The sequence below is a fragment of the Engraulis encrasicolus genome, chromosome 13 (assembly GCF_034702125.1).
Source record: "Engraulis encrasicolus isolate BLACKSEA-1 chromosome 13, IST_EnEncr_1.0, whole genome shotgun sequence".
Taxonomy (NCBI): Eukaryota; Metazoa; Chordata; class Actinopteri; order Clupeiformes; family Engraulidae; genus Engraulis; species Engraulis encrasicolus.
The window spans coordinates 47,242,042-47,267,809 of NC_085869.1; the positions used below are offsets into that span (position 1 = coordinate 47,242,042).

Below are 25,768 nucleotides of genomic sequence, written 5' to 3' on the forward strand. Positions count from 1 at the left end.
AGTGGTAGATTTGATGAAATTTAACACAAGAGTATTCAAAGAGCATCGTAATGGTATTGCCTCTTTGCAAATGTCAGCATTGGTACCTGTCCTGCGTCCTCCATCGCCTTCTTGTCTTCTTTGGCGAACCCGGTGAGCATCCTGGCCTGGAAGGCTCCAGACAGGCCAATCAGGGGCAGGAAGCAGACAACCACCAGAGTCAGCTTCCAGCTGAAGAAGAAGGCGATCACCAGGGAGGCAAAGATGTTGGTGATGGAGTTCACGATCATGCCAATCTGGGACCCCGTGGCCTGCCATGCACAGAGAAGACAGAAGAACGATTAGCAACTCATGCTGGAGTAGTGTTAAATTGACTTTTTTAACACCACAGTAGAACTAAGTACACAATTTGGACTCATTTACAGAACAATACACTTTTTATGTCTTTTGGGGGGGTTGCATACTTTGAGAGAAAATTGCTCCATTCTGATTCACCATAACCCACTAATTAATTGACAACCTGTTAACCCCGAGCCTCTGTTATAGACTTATTGTCTAGCCTGATAAACCAGACTAAATGTGGATGTCTAATTTAGTCTGGCCTCGATGCATAATACATCCGAAGATTGTTGATGAGAACAACCTTCCCTCAAAACCCTGCCAGCTTTGATTCAAAACACATCTTTGCGTTGTAATTGGCTTGCCAGATTCATGGCATTCTGGCTTCATTGAATCATTATGCGAGGCCAGACCCACCCGTAGACAAAACATTTTGCCGTCCAGCGGGTGGCGCTGGTTCACCAGACTACTTATTGTCATCAAAATGATAATGATGAAGTCTTAATCGGTGCATTGGCAAAGCAATGTTACAAATGATGTAGTTGAGTGTTTTCAGCAAGGAGTGAAACGTTGACGGGCACATTTGCAGTAAGAGAGGCTACCTAGTCACGTCCACTCACCCCCTGCACCATGGCAGCATCGCTGGCCAGTCTGGTGGTCAGAGCCCCGGGGCTGTTCTTCGGGTCATCAAACCAGCCGATGTCCTGCTTCAGGATGGACTGGAAGCCCATCTTCCTCAGCCTCCGCGTCAGCAGCTCCCCAGACTTGGCAAAGGAGAACCCCTTTTCAACAGACAACAAGAGCTATCAGAGACTGCAGCCTGCCCCCTGGTCTAAGCTAGATGTGCTTCATGTTTCAAGATTCAAGAATTTATTGTCATTGTCAAAAAGGCATCGAAATTGTGTTTTTTGGGTACAATACTTAGTAGCAGCAGGTTTTCAAGCTATTACAAAGTTTAGTACTCCGGGCCGCTGCGACTCTGCGCGCCGCCATCTTGGTCAAGTGTTAAACAACATTGGGTAAGGATGAGGAGAAAAAAGATTCCATAGCTCCACATTGCAAACATTACAACATCAAGACATAGAACAAAAAAACCTCATATATAGCTTAAGCAGTGGAGACAAGACATTGTATCACATGAACCGGGGGGAGGGGGGTGGGGGGTAGGGGTGGGTAGCAGAAAGAACCAGAGGACGCGTTGAAGATTAAGGGGAGGGGTGGGCACTGGATAGCTTATCACCCCACTCTGAGCCATAACTCAAACTGTCCCAGGGACGGCCTCGCACTGTCCCAAAGCAAGTGAAAAACACCTCCAGGTGCCAGTGGTAATTGGGAGGGAGACATTGCTTGTCCTCCAAGGAGAGATAAGAGTCCTGACCTAGGTCAGGTCAGGCTGTTTGTGTGTTTGTTGCCCCCTACAGATGACCCACAGACACGCACACAGATGTATTGCAATATCTGACCTCTATGTGTGTGTGTGTGTGTGTGTGTGTGTGTGTGTGTGTGTGTGTGTGTGTGTGTGTGTGTGTGTGTGTGTGTGTGTGTGTGTGTGTGTGTGTGTGTGTGTGTGTGTGTGTGGGTGTGTGTGTGTGTGTGTGTGTTCGTGTGTGTACGTATGTGTGTGTGTGTATGTGTGTTTGCACGTTGTGCAAGTTTGCTAGTTAGGTCTGGTGTTTGTGTCTGTGCATGGATGGTATACCCATGTACTGTATGTGTGAAGAAGACTGGATCAAGGGCGTAAGTTTGGTTTGAGCTTTGATAGGGACAACTTCATACCAATATAAAACTAGACCTACAGTTCAAGATTGACTTGACTTGACTTGACTTGACTTGACTTGACTTGACTTGACTTGACTCAAAGCTCGCTACGGCCATGAATGTACATTATTGCCCCATGTCCTGAAGCTTTCTGGCATCTGCCAGGGCTTGATCTAGTTGGCTGAGTTAACTCTACAGATAGTTAAAACTTGCAAAAAAAGGAGGGGAGGCCTACACTTAGTGAAACACTGAAGATGCAACATTTGCCTTGCTTGATAGATAGCCTAAATATTTGACTTCTGGGTGCAGTTGGATGAATATTTAACTTCTGGTCACACTGTACTTACTGTCATGGTGGAGAAATAATTTCTTGTGTCCGTTCTTTTTTCTCTTTTTTTAAATTAATAATACCACTACATAGTATATATTGAAATAATGAATTAATAGGCCTATAGATTTTTGCTACATTGAAATAAAATGGCAAAAAAACCTGGGTAGGGACTAGTACATATCCCCTGAATATTGGTTGTGAGTGACATGTCACAACCATTCATAAACTTACGCTCATAAGGATATTGGGGTAGAGTACCAAGGGAGTGGAATACCTGTAAAAACTGTGAAACGAAGCTGATGCCAGCCACAGCGACGAACACCAAACATATCCCATTAATCTCCTTCTTCGTCTGCTCCGGGTCTTCAAGGCCGAACGACTTCATGGATCAGATCAGAGTAGAGATGGGAAAAACAGAAAACCTTTTATTGCCACTGTCCCAGTGTGAATTACACATACATTCATATGTACTCACAATGGCGATGATGGGACAAAACAAGAATACAGTACACAGCTTACTATGCTATGCTCTACATGTAGCAACAAATCTGTTCAGAGACATTTGAAATTAACTGATTTACAGTAACCGGGAGAACCATCATTGAATAACCCTGAACGATACAAAGGAAAACATTTCCCCATTCAGCCAGCCAGTGTGGAGGAACCCCAAAAGTTCTCAGAGGAACCATCATGTGACAAAATGGTTCTGAAAAGAACCCTGCTTTTTTCTGGAAGGTTCGGTTCATCTAAGAACCCAGGAACCCAAAGGTTATTTGAGGAACCTGTCAATTATCACTGTGAAAGTACCCCTAATGGCCCACTTAGCTAGGGAACCTTGAGGTTCTTCCCAGAACATTTAAGTTATTCACAGAACTTTTAGGCACTTGCTGTGATTTACAGTATTCAGTGAATAAATGGCACAATGTTACGTACGACCTGCAAGGTCTTAATCAGGTCTCTAAGAAGAGAATTCAAATTATTACAATGCTCGTAGAGGACAGTCATCCTCATTTCGAGTGACCACTGACGGTGACAGCAATGAAGACGATGACAATGTTAAGGACAGGATATAGAGAGTAATGAGGTCTCACCCCTATGACCTGGCTCATCAGTACAGCATACATAGGGTTGACAGAGCCGTTGATGGCGGCCCCGAGGGAGCCTATTAGTAGGTAGGGCCACTCGGAGGAGTTGTACTTCAGGATGCGGCCCACTGGCGCTGGCTCCACATACTCCTCCACGTCTGACTCCTCATCTGCCTGCAGACGAATATGATGTGAAATAGTAAGTAAGTGTCCCAGCTGTGGCTGTTACACTGGCGAGCCTTCCCCATCTCTCTCTCTCTCTCTCTCAGCTAACGTCCTGTCTCACCTTCACTGTCCTCTTGTGAAAAATGAAGGCTAAAAAGCCCCAAAAATATATTTTATATTAGAAATAGTAAGTAAGTATGTAAGATTACTTTATATAGCACATTTGAAACAGTGAGAACTGGTCAAAACGCTGTACAGTACAGTGTTCAACTAAAAGACTCAAGAGGTTAAAGAATTAAAAAAAAATGTCACAAACTGGTAAATGTAGAGTAAAATATCACAAACAGTTCAATTATAGCAAAAAGGACAATATTGTTATTGTTAGAGACACTCCTCTGTGTCTGATTCCTCAGCTGTCTATGGATATGAATAATCTAACACTGATTAATAAAACACACACTGGTAAATAATATGAAGACCAATGAAACAAACTATGACTATTAAAAGACATTTTTCTGCATCAGGTTTCTCACCTGCCAGTGAATATGAAACCCTACATTACACACTGTTTAATAATAGGAAAAATAATGGCTACTGCAGACTAGTCCCAGCACTTTATTGCATTTCACTTCAGCTATATGCAAAGTAAAAGTGTCTGATGCATTAGGCTACATCCACACATCATACAACAACTAAAGGGAAGCCGTTTAGGTCTACCTCATAAATATCTTTGTCGATGCGAAGCTGTCCAGATATGGCATCTGGGATGTAGTCCTCAGATTTCTGTGACAATGTTCGTTTCCGACGGAAGGACCTTTTTCTTATTGAACTGGAAATCATATTAAAAACAGCACAATACGTCACTATGTCGATCCAAGTTTAAATATTTAGAGGAATTTAAAGGTTATTAAAGGCTTAAATGATATTAAAAATAGTCCTATTATATTCTTTTTGCCAAAATTATTAATTATTTACAATAGTGGAACACAATACAATTCAAATATTTTCTACTCACCTTGACCTTCTTTGGCTCAGGGTCTTCTCCCTCTCCAACGTCACCTTGGTTTTCCCATTTTCAGGTGCTGAAATCATAAATCAATTTGTTCAGGGCACATCATCAATTGACCTACCCAACTTCCACTCCACATAACCTCCAAATGTCCATTCATATGATCTTACCCTTCCTTCAATTACACTGGCATCCTGTTCAATTTCACATTCACCTCCTCCTGATTGTTTACAAGGCCCAACACAATCTAGCACCCACATACTTCCCTAGTCTCCTGACCTAAACCCATAACTACCCACAACTTTACTCTCCTCTGACACACTCCTTCTGTTCATCCCACATCCATGAGTGACAGGGCATTTAGTGTGCCTTGTCCTAAACTATGAAACAAACTCCCACTTTCACCGGGCCATTGCACTTCCTTCTCTGCGTTCAAATCCATGCTCAGAACTCACCCTTAACGATGATAACTTATATAGTTTTATTTTACCTTATTTATTTTATTTTATCTTGCTTTTGATGCTGCTGTGCCTTTTAATTTGCATTACTAACTTTTGTATGCTGCTATGACTTGACTTTTACATGTATTACTGACCTTTGTTTCTTTCTTCTGTTTTACTATCCCTCTTACTACTGCATTAACAAGCTACTACTCTAACATTGTGCACTGTAAAGTGTCATTGGGTATCATGAAATGTGCTACAAATAAAATGTATAACTATTATTATTATTATTAGTAGTAGTAGTAGTAGTAGTAGTAGTAGTAGTAGTAGTAGTAGTATTGCTCACGGCTGCTCTTCTCCGTGCCCGGGGCCTGCTCCTGCTCCTGGCCCTGGTTCTGTAGCGTCACCAGGGTGAAGTAGACGCCCTTGCGCTCCATCAGGTCGGCGTGAAGGCCTCGCTCCACCGCCTTCCCATGCTCGAAGCCCACGATGACGTCGGCGTTGCGGATGGTGGAGAGGCGATGTGCAATGGTGATGGTGGTTCTCCCCAAACGGGCCTGAGGGGATGGGGTGGGGAAGTGGAAGTGGGGGCAGAATTCATTTAGTGTGTTATTTGAGTAAATTTGGCAGTGTTCAATTCAGAGTTAATTAATCTCTTAGAGACTTGAATGTAACATTCTTCTACTTTGGTCCTACTCTCTGAAGTAGGATATTGAAGTAACACTGCCAAATCCACTGCATGTACAGTAAAAATCCATAAGTAAATTTTATCTACTGTCATCATCCATATTCTATCATCATCACTATTTACTCAATGCCTTATGTCACCTGTATCCCTTCAAAATAGTATCTCGTTTGCCCTTTTTTATACTATCACTCTATTCTTGTCTCACAGTGTATGTAGGCTATAGGATTTCAAAAGAGAATTAAACTAAACTTTCATTTCAATTCCTCATGTGGCCTTGTTGTTACTTTCTGATGCCCTGAGCTGTACAGTTCAATCACCTCAGCCAAAGACTCCGCACCACTGAGCTGTATACTGCTCTTCAAAGCCAAAGTGAACTAACTACGGCAACATTGAGAAAAAATGGCTTCAAAGCCTTGCTGTTCGGATGGAGATTGTAGTTACTGCAAATTTGAATAGCTACAGTATGTCTCTAAAATGGGAAACATGTGGACCATAAGGCTTTGTCACATGATAAAGGAGGTGTAATGAAGACTATGTTCAGTCTCATCTCAATTATGACAAAATATGTACATACTACTGCACTTTGCCAATGTAGGGAAGTTGGCCTTCAGTCCAGCCACCTTATCCGTATACACCTGGAACACTGGCCTCGTTTACATAAGATATTAGATTCAGAATTAACATGATTTAATTCTGAATAAAACTTAATTCCACTTTGAAAACATCATGTGAACACAGAATTCGGAATTAAAAACTTCATGTAGCCTAAACGTGGCGACTGTGAGTGCATCCTGGACCACTGAGTGCCACATCCACCTTTTCCAAATATTCCTGAATCACTGAGCTGTATGTATACTGACCTTATCCAGAGCCTCCTGTACCACTGCCTCGCTCTGGTTGTCCAAGGCGGAGGTGGCCATGTCCAGTAGCAGGATGCGGGGGTTCCTGACCAGCGCCCGAGCAATGGCAATCCTCTGCTTCTGACCACCACTCATCTGACCTCCTCCCTCACCCACCAGAGTGTCAAATGTCTGTGTCCATACGCACAAAAGGCGTCAAATTAAAAGCAAAACATTACTGTAATGTGGGCTGATATAGCATCTTATACTAGACTAGACACATTCCAGCAATTGGAGAGATTATTCTATCCATTCACAATTTTTGCAGACAACTCCTCAGCCATGCAGAGAAGCTAGGTGGTTCATTATTTACCTGCAACTTTACAGGCAGAACGAAGTTTGGATTTAGAACACGTGGAACTAGATTTTCTCAATTAATGCTGTTGAATTAATAAATGGAATACAACAAGCATTTGACACACTTCCCTACACTTAACAAATAAAATCTAAGCTTGTAGTTTTCCACTATGTTCACCTGTGGTAGCTCCATGATGAAGTTGTAAGCGTTGGCCTGCTTGGTGGCTTCGATGATCTCCTCCATGGTGACGCCGGGCCTGCCGTAGCGGATGTTCTCGGTGATGGTGGTGGCGAAGAGCACCGGCTCCTGCTCCACGATGCCGATGAGGGAGCGCAGCCACGGCACGTTCAGACTCCCGATGTCATGGCCGTCCAGGCTCACCTGAGGTGGGGAGTGGAGAGAAGTAAGGCAAGGAAGAACCACACTTGAAACGGACAAAATTTACTGTGTCATAAGTAAATGTGTGTGGGCGTATGAGCATGTGTGCATGCGTGTGTGTGAATTTTCAATAACCGCTATATTACATTGCCATATTCAGACTGCAGGTTACGAGGGCTTTATAACAAAAGGTGATGCAGGGTTTTTGTTTACATGACAACTTGTGGTTGGTGTAACAGGAGGAGTATAAAATGTCAATAAATTCATTACCATTCCCTGCAGCGGGTTGTAGAATCTCTGCATCAGCTGAATGGTGGTACTCTTTCCTGAGCCACTGGGGCCAACAAACGCCGTTGTCTCTCCTGCTTTTATTACCATACTCAAGCTGTCCAAAATCTACATTTCAGGAAGAGCAAATAGACAGTTAGGGATGTCAAGCCTTTTTGTAATGTGTGGTTCAAATGAGGCCATCCTCAAAGGCATGGCAGCTGAAGAAAGCAAACAGAACACACCTTGACATCGGGTCGTGAGGGGTAGTTAAAATCTACATTGTGGAATTCAATGTCTCCTTTCACTTTCTCCAGTTTGTGCCCGGCCTCAGAGAAACAATCGATCTCTGGCTCCTGGGGCAAGAAAGAAATAAGGGTAGAAGTGAAGAGGTGTCATTGTACAAAGTGATTAATCATTTACAGAAGGCTATTGATTAGCTGGCACAGACTGACAACAACAACAAAAAAAACTCCCTCAAGCTTGCGTGTGACAGACAGCAGATCCTATCTCCTCACCCTATCTATGGTGTCAAATATGCTTTTGGCCGCCGCACAGCCAGACGTGAAGGCCTCGAGGCACGTGGAGGCCATGCCGATGTTCATCGCGCCCAACAAAACACCAAAGAGGACCTGTGGAAACACAGCACAAGTTTGGAAATAAATTGAACCGCATCCAACGGATCAAGAATTGGGTCAACGTAGAGGTGCAAGTGACACAGGAACAAGGGGATGAGCAACTGAATGGAGTTCTACTGCTCAATAGTACAGTACAAACACAAACAAAAAACTGTTTTTCAATGTACCAACCTGCATAAGGCTTCCGGGTGTGAGCTCCTTAGTGTCCAGGACTAACTGGGAACCGTACCAGAAAGCGAGGGCGTAAGCGAGGAAGATGATGCACCAGAGGTAGCCCTGGAACATGCCCGTGATGGTGCCCTTCTTCACTCCCCACGCCTGGGCCTCCCCCAGGTTATGGTCATACCTGTGGAGGGGCAGAAGATCCATCATGCCTCACAAACATTCTGCCCTGAATGAACCCTTGTGACAATTATTTCACCCCCAAAGCACCCTAATCACAAAAGATCAGACTAGTGTTGATCCTGATGGAATTGACCTGTTTGATATGAAAACAAATATACCTATGGAACAATAAAGAATCTAATCTAGTGATCTAAAGTTCAAGGGTTTTACACATACAGGGCGGTAATTGCTCCCAAGTGCTGTTCATGTCCAAAAGTGGGAATACCAGACATGGGGATATTGTTTAATGTATTGCCATTATGTCTAATAATGTGGGACATATAGTACCTGCAATTGCCCATTTTAGTACCCCACGTTTACAGTAGTGTGCATTTCTGTAAGGATTTCTTATTTGCACACTTGGGACTAATGTACAATGTGCATTAGCAAGTTACATGGAAAGCTGTTTACTGTATTTGCACAGACAAGTGTTTTACACCTCTCAGCACACAAGTACCTCTCCACTTCCTTGTCCTCCCCACCAAAGGCTGCGACGGTCCTAATGGAGTAAAGCACCTCGTCTGCAACAGCTCCGGCTTTGGCGTAGGCCTTCAACTCCCGACCAGTTAGACTGCCTACAGCCTACAGACCAAAATACAGTCGAAACGTGTACGTCTATGTTAGCTCAAACTGTGAAATCAAAGCAAATATTAATTGTACTTCCCACTCTGTTATACTCCCTACATCCTTGAGACCAAAACACATTTGGGAAACATGTTTTCATGTAGAATTCTTTGGCCAAGTGCATCAGGGAGGAACTCCTGGGTCGCCAACGTTAGAGACAAGAAAACTCCTGCACACTGTCCACATTTGGAGTGCGTAGCCTCTTACTGCAGCAGGGGTCGCCGGCGACCCTATTCACTTGCTGAAAATGCTAAAGTACATCATAACAACATTGCTAAGACATTTCAGAGAGCCATAGTGCTGCACTAAGGGGTTTTAATAGTAATAATAATTATAATAATTCTTCAAGCAGCAGGTCAATTGACTGAAACGTCGCTATTGCACACTGCAAAAGTGGATAGGAGCTTTATCGTCTCAGAAACATGTAGTCACCCATCAGCCCAAACCATGAAACCACAGACAAACCAGCCAACAGCTTGAAGTGAATTGATGACGCCACAGTGTCACATAGTCTACTCACTTGGATGAGAAGTTTTGAAACATATCTTTTATAAAGCTACGCTGACAAGGTGGGGAGGCAGACAGACAGCCAAGCAGAGAGACAGACAGACGGACAGACAATACATATCTACGGACACCAACGAAAGTTAGCCATATTATCAAATACCTATATTATCAAGTAGCCTAGAAGCAGTAGTAGGCCTACTCTAACAAATGTAATTACAAGACTAGTGGTGTAATATTACCTGTTTTCAACTAACTATGTTATATCATATTACTAGTGTTGTAATTACATCTGTAAGAGTACTTCTACTTCTAGCCGAGGCTACTTTATGCAAGTCTATCAAAATGACACGAGTCTCACCAGAGCCAGCAACCCGGCCCCCAGGCCGATGAGAGGACTGACTGCTATGATGACCAGGGTGAGCTTCCAGCCCCCGATGAAGCCCACGGTGAAGCCGAAGATGAAGGTGGCCAGCCTCTCGATGAAGATGGCCACCTGGTCAGCTATGGCACTGTTGATCTTGTTGATATCACTGGAGACACACACAGGGAAATACAGGACGCCATGAGAAGGTCATGAGCGATGCTGCATTAGTCAAGACATCAGTTTAATAGCAATGTTTCGTTCTACTGACCTTCTTCAAGCAGTAGGTCAATTGACTGAAATGTCGCTATTGAGCCCTATCTCACGCCTTTCATAAAGTCTTCACGAAAATAATATATTAATTTTCGTGGTGCATTCACGTTATTGCCCGCCTTTCGTAAAGTCTTCACGAAAATAATAGATTAATTTTCACGCTGCCTATTCACTTGAATTGCCCCACTGCTGCTATGGTTATCCAAACGTCTGCAGGGGCAGGGAGGGGGTGCTGACAGAACACTGCTGATACACTCGGGACTCACTAATTCGACGCCCTTTCGGTACTTACGCCTTATGTCCCCTAAACCTAAACCTAAATCTAAACCTAACCCTAACCTTAACCCTACTTAACCCTAAACCTAACCCTAACCCTAACCTTAACCCTAACCTTAACCCTTACCTTGACCCTAAACCTAAGCCTATAAATTGCTTGTTTGAAATGTTTGATTACCATGTGACGGTAGGCTACCGAAAGGGCATCAAATTAGTGGGTCGCTAGGCAACAGTCGGGCAATTCAAGTGAATAGGCAGCGTGAAAATGAATCTATTATTTTCGTGAAGACTTTACGAAAGGCGGGAAATAACGTGAATGCACCACCAAAATTAATCCATTTTTTTTCGTGAATACTTCACGAAATGAGTGAGATACGGTTGGGCTATTACACACTGCAAATGTGGACAGGACGCCATGAGAATGTTGTGAGCCATGCGGCATTAGCCAAGACAAATTACAATGGTTATGAATTTGATCTTATAAAACTGTAGACAAGAAAGATAAAATGTTGCAGGGTTGCCAGATGGACCATACCAAAACCTCAAATTATCGTTTTGGAGGGTTTTGGGAGGAATTTAACATAGGCCTACACAAATGAAATGGTTCCTTCAAGGCAACTAAATGAACTGAATGAAAAAACACTGAAATTATCGTATATCGTGTCTTTGATCGTATAGAGAATGAAATTATGCTACAAATATCATAATTGTCGTACATTTGGCCACACTGGAATGTTGTTAAACGGTAGTGGATTTGAGTTTTGTAAAAACAAGAGAAAATTGTGAGGTTCCAATGTTTCCAGACTATAGGCATGGAGCAGAGCACAACCTACTCAGATATCCTTGTGTTCAATTCGCCGACGGAGTTGCAGTCAAACCAACCGATCTCCATCTGCATTATCTTGCGGAAATAGACCTTTCGTATTTTTTGGATTTGCCTGGCCGCAGCAGTAACCCACAAGGCAATCTGAAACCAGACAACATTTGGGAGGGCACTGATGAACTAAAATAGGTTGTTCTGAGATCAACAATAAGGATGTCATTGAAAAAAAATGTTTTGTGACTATAGGGGCGAAGAGTGGTGAGAAAAGAAAATAATGGCCTAATAGAATATAGGCTAATAAATCATAAAGATATAGATGTTGATTACAAAATACAGATTTTCAGCTTCATCACTAAGATTAAGCAGAATAGTTATTTCATCATCACCAGCTATGTGCGAATGCTGTTCATTGACTACAGCTCCGCTTTTAACACCATTCCCCCTATCAAGCTGGCCACTAAGCTGTACAACCTCGGCTTCAGTCCCCATGTCTGCAGATGGATACTGGACTTCCTCAGTGACAGACCTCAGTCTGTACGCATGGGATAACATCTTTCAAGACACATCACCCTAAATACAGGCGCGCCGCAGGGATGTGTGTTGAGCCCTTTTTTGTACTCCCTCTTCACTCATGACTGTGATCCTAAGCACAGCACAAACACCATCATTAAATTTGCTGACGACACAACCGTGATTGGCCTGATCTCTGACAACAACGAGACGGCCTACAGAGAGGAGGTGGAGCAGCTGGCACGCTGGAGCCAAGACAACAACCTGGCCCTGAACTCCAAGAAAACGAAGGAGGTGATCCTGGACTTCAGGCGGTGTGGCCAGGGCAACCACTACCACCAACCCATCAACATCGGAGAGGAGCCAGTGGAGGTTGTACAGAGCTTCAGATTCCTGGGTGTGCACATCAGCGAAAACTTGTCATGGAGCGCCAACACCTCTGCAATGGCTAAAAAGGGATCCCAAAGGCTATATTTCCTTCGCACTCTAAAGAAGGCCCAGCTACCACGAGATCTGCTCACTAACTTCTACAGGTGTACAATTGAATCAGTAATTACATACAGCATTACATCCTGGTACACCAGCTGCACACACGACAACAAGAAGATGTTACAGCGCATCATTAAAACAGCAGAGAGAATCATTGGATGCCAACTACCCACACTTGAGGAGATCCACCATACACGCTGCACAAACAGAGCATTAAACATCCTTAAAGATCACACACACCCTGGTCACAGGCTCTTCACCATGCTACCATCTGGCAGGCGCTTTAGGACTCTGCGTGCCCGCACTACGAGATTGAAGGACAGCTTTTACCCTACTGCCATTAGACTCTTGAACTCAATTCGTCACCTGCCCCCCCTCAATACTTCAGGACTATCGATACTGTGAGATGCACATGGATTTTTATGGATTTTTATATAATATTTATTTACTGTTAATATATCTTTTATTTGGTGGGCATTTGTGGGTTGCTACTAAACATAATCTCGCTATATTTATATAGTGACAATAAAGTCTACTCTACTCTACTCTACCACCACCACCATCAAACAACATCATCATATCATCTGCTTACTTACTTGGAAATAGCTGACGATGAAGACACCCACTCCAATACCAATGAGGTAAAAGGCAAACACTGTCATCTCCGCCTCAAGATCCACTCTGCACACAAGGATAACAATAATTAGTAAAGCCTGTTAATAATTTAGCGCAGAGCCTGTTATAAGCTTCACCAAAATTGGAACGTCTTAATCTGTTACTTAGGTACCGTCATAGCAATGTTGTTTTGATGTAGTGGAGTAATTTCAGCAAATGGTGAATAGGCCCGCCGGCGACCCCATCTGCACTAAGAGGCTAGCAGCCCAAAGTCAACAACAATTGCTAACCATTTTATGTCTTTGCTAAAAAATTCCTCACTCTCCATCAAAAACAAGGAGGAGCATGAACTACATACCCACAGAAATAAGTCGTGTTGTCCGCTGTTTGGTATATAGATCCATTGAGCCAGGTGATGGTGTTGTTGATGCACGTCTTGTTGGGGTCTGTCAGTTCTTGCATCTCTAGCTCATAGGCCACGAATGTGTCGGCCATCATGCCATAGATGACGAGCATGACCGGGCTGGCAGCGCCATGGATCAGGGCACACAGACCCCCCACCACCATCATCACGATGTCCTGCCACGTGGCAAAGCGGAACTGCAAAGGACTCCAAATTTAGCCGCCATACAGACTTGGGATTGCATTGCTGCCATTATTATTACATTACACTACACTTAGCTGACACTTTCGTCCAAAGTGGCTTACAGTTATTTACAGGGTATTGGTTAAAATCCCTGAAGCAGTATGGGGTTAGGTGCCTTGCTTAAGAGTGTGGGGAGTGTAAGGGTGGGATTCGAACCTGCAACCCTTTGAACTATAGTGCCTCTCCTTAACCATGAGGTCACAGCTGCCCAGCTGGCATATATATTTACTGTGAACACATAGCCACACGATATGGGATTGCATTGCCATACACTGTTAGACTACTACACTGTAGTGTATAGTTATCAAACATGAGCCATATGCTAGTTTACAATGACAAATTTCTCATCAACATGATGCCTTGCCACATGACAAAGTGGAACTACAAAGGGGATTGGAGTTCAATTGATTCTTTGAGTTGCCATACTGATTTGGGATTGCACTGCTGGTGCTCTAAACACATGACCATTATGACGTTACACCAAAGCCATTATGGTCAGTAAATGGTCATCATAAAGACGTCTTGCCATGTGGCAGTGCAGAAGTAGAAAAGGAAATGCTTGAATATTAGATGTAATTTCCTGCATTTTAACGTCTCGCGTCCCGTTTCAGCTCAATATGGAACCCGTACTTTTATTTATAAATATGGGACAATTCCGTATTTCAAGGGACAGTTGGCAACTCAAATCGGAATTGCATTGATTGACATGTCATTCGGGTTTGGCACTGCATTACTGGCCTGTGTGTTCACTGTACTGTAGCCGCAAGTGTTGTTACCCCATGTTAACCCATGTACACAGTAAGCCATGTGCTGGTCAATAAATTGGTCATCATAAGAAGACAAGAAACCCTACTGGGTTCAAAGAACATCCGGACCCACCCGCTAACTTCCCCCACACACCCAACACCCTCTCTCCCACTCAGTAGGCCTACATGACGGAGCAAGGTATGCGGTCAGTTCCAAACCTGTTTCAGAGGAGTGGACGGACGCCCCTGCAATGCATAGTCCCTTTGACATGGGATTCGGCAGGGGACAGAAGCTCAGGCTCAGTGTAGCTGGCCACCTTTGATGAGGGTGTCTAATCTCGAAAGACTGAAACACCCACTGATGTAGAGTGTTTTTTTAATGAATAATCATGAAATAGTCAATCAAAGCTACACAGGGTTGCAGTCGAATTGACAGCGATGTTTTTTTTTACATTTGTAGGATGATATGATTGTGCAATTAATTGGGATTTATCACTTAAAGGGACACTGTGTGATATTTTTAGTTGCTTATTTCCAGAATTCATGCTACCGATTCACTAATGTTACCTTTTTCATGAATACTTACCACCCCCATCAAATTGTAAGAATTCATTATGACTGGAAAAAATTCACTTTTCATATGTGAAAAGGGAAATCTTCTCCATGGTCCGCCATTTTGAATTTCCAGAAATAGCCATTTTTAGCTGCAAAAGTGACTGTACTTGGGCCATACTAGAAAATATTAGTTTAGTACTTAGTAAACTTTCATGTAAAGATAAAATTTGGCAAACATGGCTGATTGAAATACGATTTATGTGGGAAGGTTGAATCTGTCGTACAGTATAACAGCAGAAGTGTGTTAGATAAAGTTCTTACCAGTTGAAAAAATCCAACTCCAACCACTTTCTCCTTCTTGCCATTCTCATGTTCTTTTTCCTTTTCCTCATCCTTCTCCTTTGTTTTCCTGGACATAAAATTAATCTTTGTAAAGCATCTGTACAGCTAAAGAAGTTGTTAAACATGTAATGTTATACATGGTATGATAAGGTCACAACATAGTACAAAAAAGTAAAGTGAACACTATACATACCCCATGACGAAGTCTGTGAGGGAGAGAACTGCAACAGAAAAAAAAACCTGTTAAGTGACAGTCCAGGCCACACTACTCAAACATCAGAAGACTTAAAGTACCTCCTTCAAAATATTGCCATGCCAATCAAAGCTACAGTATGCCACTGACACGTTCATGAGCCTGACTGAATACAGTGTATAACTAACACTTTCAAATGCAGTCATGGAAAAAAATACGGTGTGTTTTATAATGGCAGTATAACTACGCAGTGGAGAAAGAATGCAGCAAATGTGCATTTTGATCATATTCAAATATTAGAAATGCCTGCCTCTTTTCAATGTAAACGTGTAATCATAAATGCATTTGAGGAATGATTCACAGATGACTGATTCACAGATATTTTGTCAGTCCATTTACAGTAGTAGCTATCTCGCCATTGTTTCATCTGTAGGCTGTGATCGCTGCCACCACTACAGCATACAGCATTAGCACACCTGTAGAAGTCTGTCCATCAGGAATGTCAACAAAGCATTTATCTTATGTGAAGATTTGTCATGCCTTTTCGTGATGAAATCAATTAATTCAACATTAAGGTGCTGCTTACATGTGGGTATTTTTAAATGTGGACATTTTTATCCGTTTTTGTGTAAACGTGAAATGTGGATACAAATAAAAACTGCATTGTGAGAGGTGTATTTTAGTTTTGGAGTTTTGAGATGCACGTTGTAAAACTTTGTTTTTACATGTAAGTGAGTGGCCAATATCTGCGTTTTCAAATATCCATACATGTGTAAATAGCTTCAAAATCTACTATCTCAGTGTTTCAAGCTATGTACGAAGACAGACAGTTCACAGGCCATCATCATATTTAAAGTATGCACACTGATATCTGTAGCATACTGCAAAAACAGACACAGAGGGATATTCATGCACATAGACAAAATACTACAACAGCATAAACCTCATCATTAATTACAAACTGACTTAGAAAGAATGCTTTCAGAGGAAGTAGCCGGGTTAAGGAATTGGGATTAGATATTATAGACAGTTCAAGCAGCTGAAACAAGGGTACACTTTGTTCCTAAACATACCAGGGACACTTCATACACACATGGACATTTCCATTCATGTGGCCATTCTCACTGAAAAAAATCCTTCAATATGGATCAAAGTTTTCAACAAGTCTTCAAGCTCATCTCAAGTAAAACAAGCACATTACTCGACTCCATTATGGGGAGATATTATCCACACTAGAATAGGGGGCAGGATTTGCATAGTGCTCACAAAAGACTTAATTAATTGAAAATATAGCAATGTTTCGATCATCAGTTTTCTTCAGGCATCTTATCCATTAGACAGGGCTCTAAAAAAAAAAATCTGCACCAGCCAAAATGGCTAGTACAGTGTAAATGTAAATCGTATTCGCCAAACACACTCTCACTAATGTTGTTGATATTTTTTACCAGCCAAACGGAAATTTCACCAGCATTTGGTCGGTTGGCTGGTGTTAATTTAGAGCCTTGTCTATAGATATTATTCATAACCTGCTATTATTTCAGTTACCCCCTTGATTAACACAGCTGTCACAGCTGTCCTATGGAGGAAGGCCAGAGTAATCCAGCAAAAAGCTTTAACCATTTTTTCTCTGTAGTCTCAGGGTGTCCAAACAAGGCCCAAACAATACACCAAAGGCTTGAATGACTGAACTTATTGCAGTTTGAACTATTGGACTGTGTGCAACATGACCTTCTCACATGTAATCTTGTCATCTTATTATCAGATTGGTCGGACTCTAGAGGTGTGACTTTAACGCTCATCATAAGCGTTAAAGCGAGTTAAAGCACTATTCGAACCTTTAAACGGGTTTAATTTTGCAACTGTGTCTGTGTAAAATGATGACGTTGATGATCTTAAACTACCGCTACGCTACTTACAGTATGTGGTGGCATGATATTCAAACTTGCCAGTAGCAGTGCTGACATTTGTATGTGGATTTGAATGTGATTTGCCCCATGGAAGATGATTTGTACAGTAAAACAGGGAGATGAATGGCCCATAACACTGATGGCTATCTATTCGTAATTCATTAATGATTAATTATGACTATAAGATTATGATACCGCACCTTTACACACACACACAGAGAAACACAAATAAATAATTATATTTAGGCCTACAAATTCTCTCACACTCAACCACATGCCTATAATTCAGAAGTGGGCAAACTCAGGCCCTGGGGCCACATGCAGCCACAAGCAATGCGGCTACAAGCAAATTCATGTGAGCCACAGAGCCTTTACAAGAAAGACAACTTCTAAACTTCTAAATACCAATCCATATAATACCTACCAATCCATATGGTCCCTCAACATTCTTAAAATGGCTAAATAGGGGCCTTGCGAAGCACTTGTAAGCTACCGTAGTGTACATCTGAATACATTTCACTACAATGAGCAAGAACTGCATAGCTGAAGAATTGTAGTAGCATACACTATTTCCTATTATTGACACGGCCAAGTTGTCTGTGACATCTGGACCCTTTGGTCAATATTCTAACCCCAGAGTGGCCCGTGCTCCAAAATATTCGCCCACCTCTGCTAGAGTCAGTGCGTAGCCTACCTGTTGTGTCCTTCCCTGGTGAGATCCTGTAGTGTAGTGTGCTGTTGGTGTGTACCTGGTCAGTATCAGCAAGTGAAGACCTGTACACTCCCTCCACTATCTCCCCTGCTATTAGCCTGATAAGAGGCAGTACAACACTCTCTCCCCCCAACAGGAAACCAAGGAGAGGTGAAGGTACACAGCACTTCTCCCTCAGCCTGGAGAGTCAGAGGATGGGCTGAACCACCAGCGAAGCCTGATTTGTCTTATATTTGTATCCCAACCGTTTTTTTTTTTTTTTTTTAATCTTTGCTCCAGGGGTGTATACACATTGTTGGATTCTAGCCATTCTACTCCGAAATTTATAAAACTGGAAAAAAAAACTCATTTTACAAACTAATTATGTGTCAGCTAGAATCCAGTATGTTCTTTTTTAAAGAGTCAGAGAGCATGGTGTCCAATTCTCGAGTTCAGTTAGTTCATTTATCCAAAGCATCTGGTATATCATTAAATGGAGGTACACAAATTAAAGCATTTCAGAACTCTGGACTTCTGACCTTTCCCTAGCATCACCAACAACAAATTGTTGTATTTCCCTACACAGTGAAAGTGAGCTGGTTGTGGTTAATGATGCATTCTCATTTTAAAAAAAATTAAACATCACATTGATCTTAATGCCAATTTATGATTCAAATATCTTCAACATTGACACATTTTAATCTTTAAAGGAGGCCACATATAGAGTAGATGCATGAGTTCATTTTAAAGGGAACTGTGGCAAAAAGTTAATACAACTCTGCAAATACAACTAGACTGTTTTTGCACTGCTATTAGTATCTAAACAGGCTTGAGACAGAGTTAAAATTGTGTGGGAAAAGTGTGGCAGAACATAGGCCTACTCTTAACAAGGATCTGACAATAGGTGTCCTCTGTTTATCGAAATGTTGCTGTGAACTCAAACAGAAAAAAAGTCTGAGATGATACAGGCAACATATTCTCTTAATACAGCAAGTCCCCATTCAGTGACGTAGACCCCCAAATGTTTATTTACTCTGATGGGGTCCTGAAGTTAGGTTGCTCTGTGAGGAACAATAGAGGTGGAAATGTCACCACCCCAGCGCTGTGGTCTGGAGATGTGAAGCGTAATGGTACACAGTTTGATGTTAGGACTGTTTGTTATGTTTGCTGTTTGTTTTGTCTATGGGTTTTTGATGTTACCGTAGTTCTTGTCACATATCCAAGCCTAGTTTTAATTTATCTAATTGAGAATGAACATGTTGTATTTCATGTATTTTTCTCACTAAGAGGAAAAGGAATTCACCTATAAACAAATATTGGGAAATTGCTACCCTTGGTTAGAAAAATATTATTTACACATTACACTGGAGTGTGAGCCACTTCATTGGCCTGAGCTCACTCATATTCCTGTGACACACCACATTTCATGTCGCAGTCTTGTTACGCTATTAATCGTGTATGTGGGCCAACTGTAATACACATTTGAAATGATCTCGCGGGCCAAATAAAATGACTCTGCAGGCCAGATTTGGCCCCCAGGCCTAAGTTTGACATCCTTGGAAAATAATACAGTATAACATGAACATGAATAACAAGACTGAAATCAAATAGAATTGAATAGAATAGAACTGATCAGAATTGAATTGAAAACATTGCCACTTGACATGAACACTGTCATTAATATTATCTTGAACATGCGGCTCCAATGAAAACAGTTACAGAAAAACAGGGTGAAGTGTAAGTGAAGTGCTCACCTCAACGTGACATTTGCATCTTCTTGGGGATTATCAATGGCGTGCCATAAAGCTGGGTCACTGACCGCGGGGTTATTAGGCAGGTGTGTCTCTCATGTCTGTTTCAAGACATGGAACTCATAGGAAAACATTTACCGGCAAATAAGTATGCCAAAAATATTAAGCAATTACGTGTGTGTGTGTGTGTGTGTGTGTGTGTGTGTGTGTGTGTGTGTGTGTGTGTGTGTGTGTGTGTGTGTGTGTGTGTGTGTGTGTGTGTGTGAGTGAGTGAGTGAGTGAGTGAGAGAGAGAGAGAGAGAGAGAGAGAGAGAGAGAGAGAGAGAGAGAGAGAGAGAGAGAGAGAGAGAGAGAGAGAGAGAGAGACTGTGAGTATGTCTGTACATTTTGTAATAGTTAATTGTATTAACTTCCCATGTCCAATACAAAAAGCAACTCATTGTATTGAGTAATTGAGTACAGTACAGCATTGAAAGAGACAGGTCAATAACCGCTGTGTCACTAACTTAATAAATCTGACCTTTCACCAGCGTTATTATCAGCCATTAGGTATCACCTCAGACCACTTCAAACTGCCAGCCTCCTAATTGCCACATCTGATTATGACACTATGATTCCTGTTTTGTGTTGTGCTTGTAGTAAAATAGATAGGCCTTTTACTCATTCATGCCTAAAAAACAGTGCTAGTTTAAATGTGTTCTTTATTTTCCTCTTTCGTGAGTATCTAACTAGACTAATGTTTGAGCTGCCCTAGCCCCAGGCAAGACTCTTGATATGATGTGTGTGTGTGTGTGTGTGTGTGTGTGTGTGTGTGTGTGTGTGTGTGTGTGTGTGTGTATACCATGAAGAATGCATTAATATAATGAAAATGGAACATTTCTCCACAACTGCTTAATGGCTTTTGCCATGTCCCGTGTGGATTGCTACATGCAACATCTCTCTCTCTCTGAGTGTGTGTGTGTGTGTGTGTGTGTGTGTGTGTGTGTGTGTGTGTGTGTGTGTGTGTGTGTGTGTGTGTGTGTTATAAAAACCTCACGAACCCCTCTTTGCATCTGCACTTGTTGTCTGTATACTTTGTATCTGCTAGTGATGTTGATATGATTATGTCCTCTTTTGAAAGTCGCTTTGGTTATAAAGCGTCTGCCAAATGTAATGTAATGTAATGTAATGTAATACTAGGGCAGCTCAAGCATTAGTGTATAGTAGATAGTCACGAAAGAGGAGAGTCTTTACTTGCTTCTTGAAGGCTGATTAATAAAGGATTTGACCCTACAGCTATCTCCAATCCCAAAACCATATATTTAAAACCATATACTCAATCCAAGATCATACTTAACTTCTTAGCATGAGGGGAGGTGAGAGATCATCATAATGCCATAAGAGGGCTCACACAAACGAAGAGGTCCACTGCTACCACCTTCTGGTCAAAGGCATGAAGTGCACATTGGGTTTTGAGGACCAGAGGGTGGAATGTTCAAAAGTGCACCGTGTGATATTATTAGCAGTTTATTTCCAGAATTCATGCTGCCCATTCACAAATGCTACCTTTTCCACGAATACTTAGCACCACCATCAAAGCCTAAGCATTCATTATGACTGGGTAAATTGCACTTTTCATAGATGAAGAGCTGGATCTTCTCAGTTTCAACGAGCAGCATGCAATACCTAATCAAGCCACCATCCTACAAAGTGCACCTCTACGGGTCAATGATAAGCAACAAACTTTGCTGGAGGTCATCAATTGCACAACCAGTTTGTCACCACTTAGAACGTCATACAAAACATGCGCTTTCCTGTTTCCATTGTTGACCAGACTACAGCTTAATGCGCTTTCATGTAGCTATAAGGTTTTATTCCTTAGAGACTGATGGTAAATTGCCAGATTCAAGGTCCAATCCAAGCTCATAGCAGCTGCACCTTCTAATCGAAATGATTCACACACACACACACACACACACACACACACACACACACACACACACACACACACACACACACACACACACACACACACACACACACACACACACAATACCACATATATTTCCCATGATGTAAGTTTATTGATAACTGTAAAAATAACTAAAAAAAATAAAGAAGAAAAAAAGATAAAATCAGAAGAAAGTATATTAGTGTTTTTATTTTTATATTTTTTAAACCATACAATTAAGTTTAAAGGTGCACAGTATAATATTTCTAGTAGTTTAATTTCAGAATTCATGCTGCCCATACACAAATGTTACCTTTTTAGATGCGTCCCATGCATCTCTATAAGAGGCTTTGCCCATCCGTCAGTCCGTCCGTCGGTCCGTGACCCGTTTCTTAATTGTAACTCCCTCCTGTGTCCATAGGGCGGCAGAGTTGGGCAAAAACGGTTGAGAACCACTGGCATAGACGGACACATCTGTTGTCCGCCTGTCGGACTTGTTCATGAATATTTACCACCCTCAAAGTCTAAGCAGTCATTATGACTGGAGAAATGAAAAGGGGGATAATAGTCCGCCATTTTAAAGACATTTTTAGCAGCAGAACTTACTGTACTTTGGTCATACTAATAAATATTAGTCAGAATTTGATAAATATTCATGAGAAAATCAAATTTGACAGTAGACAGCACAGTTTCAATGAGAAGCTAGTTGCAATACTTACTCTGGCCACTATCGTACACAGTACACCTTTAAAATGATACTGTCCCATTTTTGGAAATAAGCTTATTTTACACTTCTCCTTGAGTTAAATGATTGGGTTTTACCTTTCTCCTGTACTCCTGCCATTCTCTGAGTATGGCAGTACAAAGTTTACCTCCAAGCTAGCAGTTAACATTGAGTCATATTATACAGCTGGCGGCTAACTGGTCTCATAGGACTCAATGTCAACTGCTAGCTTGGAGGTAAAATTTGCACTGCCATATCCAGAGAACGGTTAAAAGTACAGGAGAAAGGTAAAACCGAATCATTTAACTCAAGGAAAGGTGTAAAGAGGTGTAAGGCTTATTTCCAAAAATGGGACAGTATCACTTTAAAATATAGCGGCAAGCAGCAATGCGGGGCCAAGCAGTAAACTTGTCAAAGTTGCCACAGCAACAGAAGGAAATGCAGCGCCTCCTTTGGCCCAAATCTCGCCAATGTTGGTGTGCATTCTTCGGAGGGGAGTGTGATCACATGAACCAAGCTTAGTTTGAATCCGTTAAAGGGCTGCCAAGATATAAGCTCACTTACTGTTACCTGTTGGTGACGCTAGAAAGTTTGAGCTGGGGATCTGGATTTTTTTTGTGGGAGGTCATGGGATGGACTAGTATGTGTGCAAAAAATCCTAAAAGAATCAGACAAACGCTTGTTGAGATATGACCTCACTTCCTGTTTTGTCACTTTTACGACAATTTTGATTGACTCTCACCGCCAAACGATAATAAGTATCATAAATTCTTGGACGATGTGTACCTTTTTGCAGGTCATTCTGACAAAAATTGTGGGACAATTAGCATTTTATTGAATTTTACAAAATTTAAAAAGGCGGAATTTTTCTTCCGAGTTGACATGGATGTCATATAGTGTGTTGGATTCGGCTTGGCCCAGGGATTCTAGTGATAGTACTATATTTTATATTGAGCATATGGTTTAAAAGCTACAAGCAAAAATGTAGCTAAAATTTTGACCTGCTGGTGCACTACAGAGTTTGAGCTGGAGATCTGATTTATTTTTCGTGGGAAGTCATGGGATGGACTGCTATGTGTGTAAAAAATCTTAGCTTAGTCTGACAAACGGTTGCTGAGATATGACCTCATTTCCTGTTTCGCCACTTGTACGACCATTTTGATTGGCTTTCACGGCTAAATGATAAAAGATATCCAATATTCTATTTGACCCCATATGAAGCTCAGTCCAGACATACTATATACCGAATTTCGGGCCAATTGGTCAAAATTGTGGGAGAAGTAGCATTTTTATTGAAGTGGTGAGTTGTAGCTGCAGGGGTTATCAGCGTAAAGGTCTAGAGTACAAGAGATGAATAGCATACTGGACACAAATATGGGATGTCATGATTTAGGAAGTCTCAATCTCCTTTCACACGCCCTCCTGTTTCCCTCCCGCTCTTGAGACTTTCAATAGAAACTGACAAGTCAAAGACTGACCTATGCAGTAACCAACAAAATAATCATACACAGTAGCCAGTTTCCAATGAGAGCACAAAAGTGACCTATGCAGTGAAATTCAGTGTTGTTAGTGCCTCACCGAATTCACCTGTCTGAAGGATGATTCTTGAAGGATGTTTTTACCTTGCAATATAAACAGTGAGGCATGCAGACTGGCCATCCTTACAGTAAAATGTTCAACCCAATGTTGGCTGCACTCTCTCTCTCTACTTCATTGCCAACCTCTAATGTTTAAAGATATGCTTTAAGAGTGTTGTTCTCTGCTCTAAAACTGATCTGAAATTCAACCACGGACTTAACATCATGGCTGGATTGGCCATAAGGCATACATGGCTGTTGATGTTTTTGGCCTTGTCCTCCCCTCAATGTAGCGGTATCAGTCCTCGTGCCACTCCAGCTGACGTCTCTCAGTGAAATTTAAGAATTATTTTGGCTGTTGAGGTCAAAATTGCTTGAAATAGATAACTAAAACTTGTCACAGGCTGCATTGTCTTTCTCAATGCCTGGCGGACTGGACTTGACTGAAAATGAGTGCCAGCCTGCCTTTTCATCCCAGTCCAGCCCTGCATAACATGTTAGTTTAACACCCTGTGTTTTCTCTTTTTTCTTATAAAAAAGATTGGTCTTATTTTACAACTGAATATAATCATATAACGTGTGTTATTATGCACACAAAATTGACATTTTTTTCTTTCTTTTTAGACAAACAATGGTACGTTGATGATGAGAGCAATGTTTCACACTCTTAAACTGCAATTCCTTTCATAATATTGTTTCCTCTTCCTATTGTTATTGGCTTACTGGATCGAATGCTTTCTCGATGCACTGGAATATATTTGAAATTGACGGAAATATTTTGTGGTATGTTCATGAATCGCATAAATACATCAACCATTAAATTTGCTCTCTTCATTTTAACTTTTTTCATCACAAAAAACCCACAAACAACTGAAAATGAGTGTTTGCTCAATGTTTATTTGTGTTAAATTATTGATAGAACCAACCGCAAAATAAATCAGTCATTGACATATGACCAGTGTCTAGTAATTTGACAATGTCCAGTGAAGAAAGTCCAGTGAAGAAATCAGCCAATTCAACCATTACAACCAGAGAATGAACTTACAAGCATACCTAATTTAGTACTTATGCATGCATATATATATATATATATATATATATATATATATATATATATATCTTTTTAAACAATATTAAATTAATAAATTAAGTTTCCATTGTAATTCTTCATTTGCCTACTTAAAAACCACAAAACATGCTTTTTGTCGATACGTATGGTTTCCAAAAGCGGAAAGCCACTTCTGAACAGGTCAGGACAGGAGTGGATTGCTTTGGTTATATCCACTACACTTAGGCCATGTCCACATTAAGCCGGATATATATGAATACACGTATCCGTGGTTAAAACGGTCTGCATCCACACTATCATTCACAGAATGTTCTGCCATTAAGGAAGCTGGCGCTTTCAGATCTCTCAACTTTGCGGTCGTTTTCCAAAAGCCCAGCTTTATGTGTTCAAATTTGCTGTAGTAGTGTGGACGGGAGATGTACATTATTGTGCGTTTTCATATGTATTGTCATTAATGTGGACTTGGTCTTAGTCTGGAGTAGTCTGTTGCCTCTCTGT

The 25,768-nt window shown here is 41.5% G+C and overlaps 1 protein-coding gene across 1 annotated transcript in view; it reads right to left on the bottom strand.

Annotated features, from left to right (window-relative positions):
- abcb11a (ATP-binding cassette, sub-family B (MDR/TAP), member 11a) overlaps positions 1 to 25,768 on the bottom strand; it is a 36,372-nt gene that overhangs the window by 6,074 nt on the left and 4,530 nt on the right. Inside the window, exons 4-22 of the mRNA XM_063212958.1 lie at positions 15,408 to 15,495; positions 13,498 to 13,739; positions 13,121 to 13,205; positions 11,536 to 11,669; positions 10,151 to 10,322; positions 9,119 to 9,243; positions 8,449 to 8,623; positions 8,158 to 8,271; positions 7,885 to 7,995; positions 7,643 to 7,768; positions 7,172 to 7,375; positions 6,658 to 6,828; positions 5,456 to 5,666; positions 4,673 to 4,739; positions 4,375 to 4,486; positions 3,499 to 3,666; positions 2,682 to 2,786; positions 939 to 1,100; positions 87 to 290 (exon numbers count right to left, since the gene is read on the bottom strand). Of these exons, the coding sequence (XP_063069028.1) occupies positions 87 to 290; positions 939 to 1,100; positions 2,682 to 2,786; positions 3,499 to 3,666; positions 4,375 to 4,486; positions 4,673 to 4,739; positions 5,456 to 5,666; positions 6,658 to 6,828; positions 7,172 to 7,375; positions 7,643 to 7,768; positions 7,885 to 7,995; positions 8,158 to 8,271; positions 8,449 to 8,623; positions 9,119 to 9,243; positions 10,151 to 10,322; positions 11,536 to 11,669; positions 13,121 to 13,205; positions 13,498 to 13,739; positions 15,408 to 15,495 (2,776 nt within the window). The remainder of the gene's footprint in view (positions 1 to 86; positions 291 to 938; positions 1,101 to 2,681; positions 2,787 to 3,498; positions 3,667 to 4,374; positions 4,487 to 4,672; positions 4,740 to 5,455; positions 5,667 to 6,657; positions 6,829 to 7,171; positions 7,376 to 7,642; positions 7,769 to 7,884; positions 7,996 to 8,157; positions 8,272 to 8,448; positions 8,624 to 9,118; positions 9,244 to 10,150; positions 10,323 to 11,535; positions 11,670 to 13,120; positions 13,206 to 13,497; positions 13,740 to 15,407; positions 15,496 to 25,768) is intronic.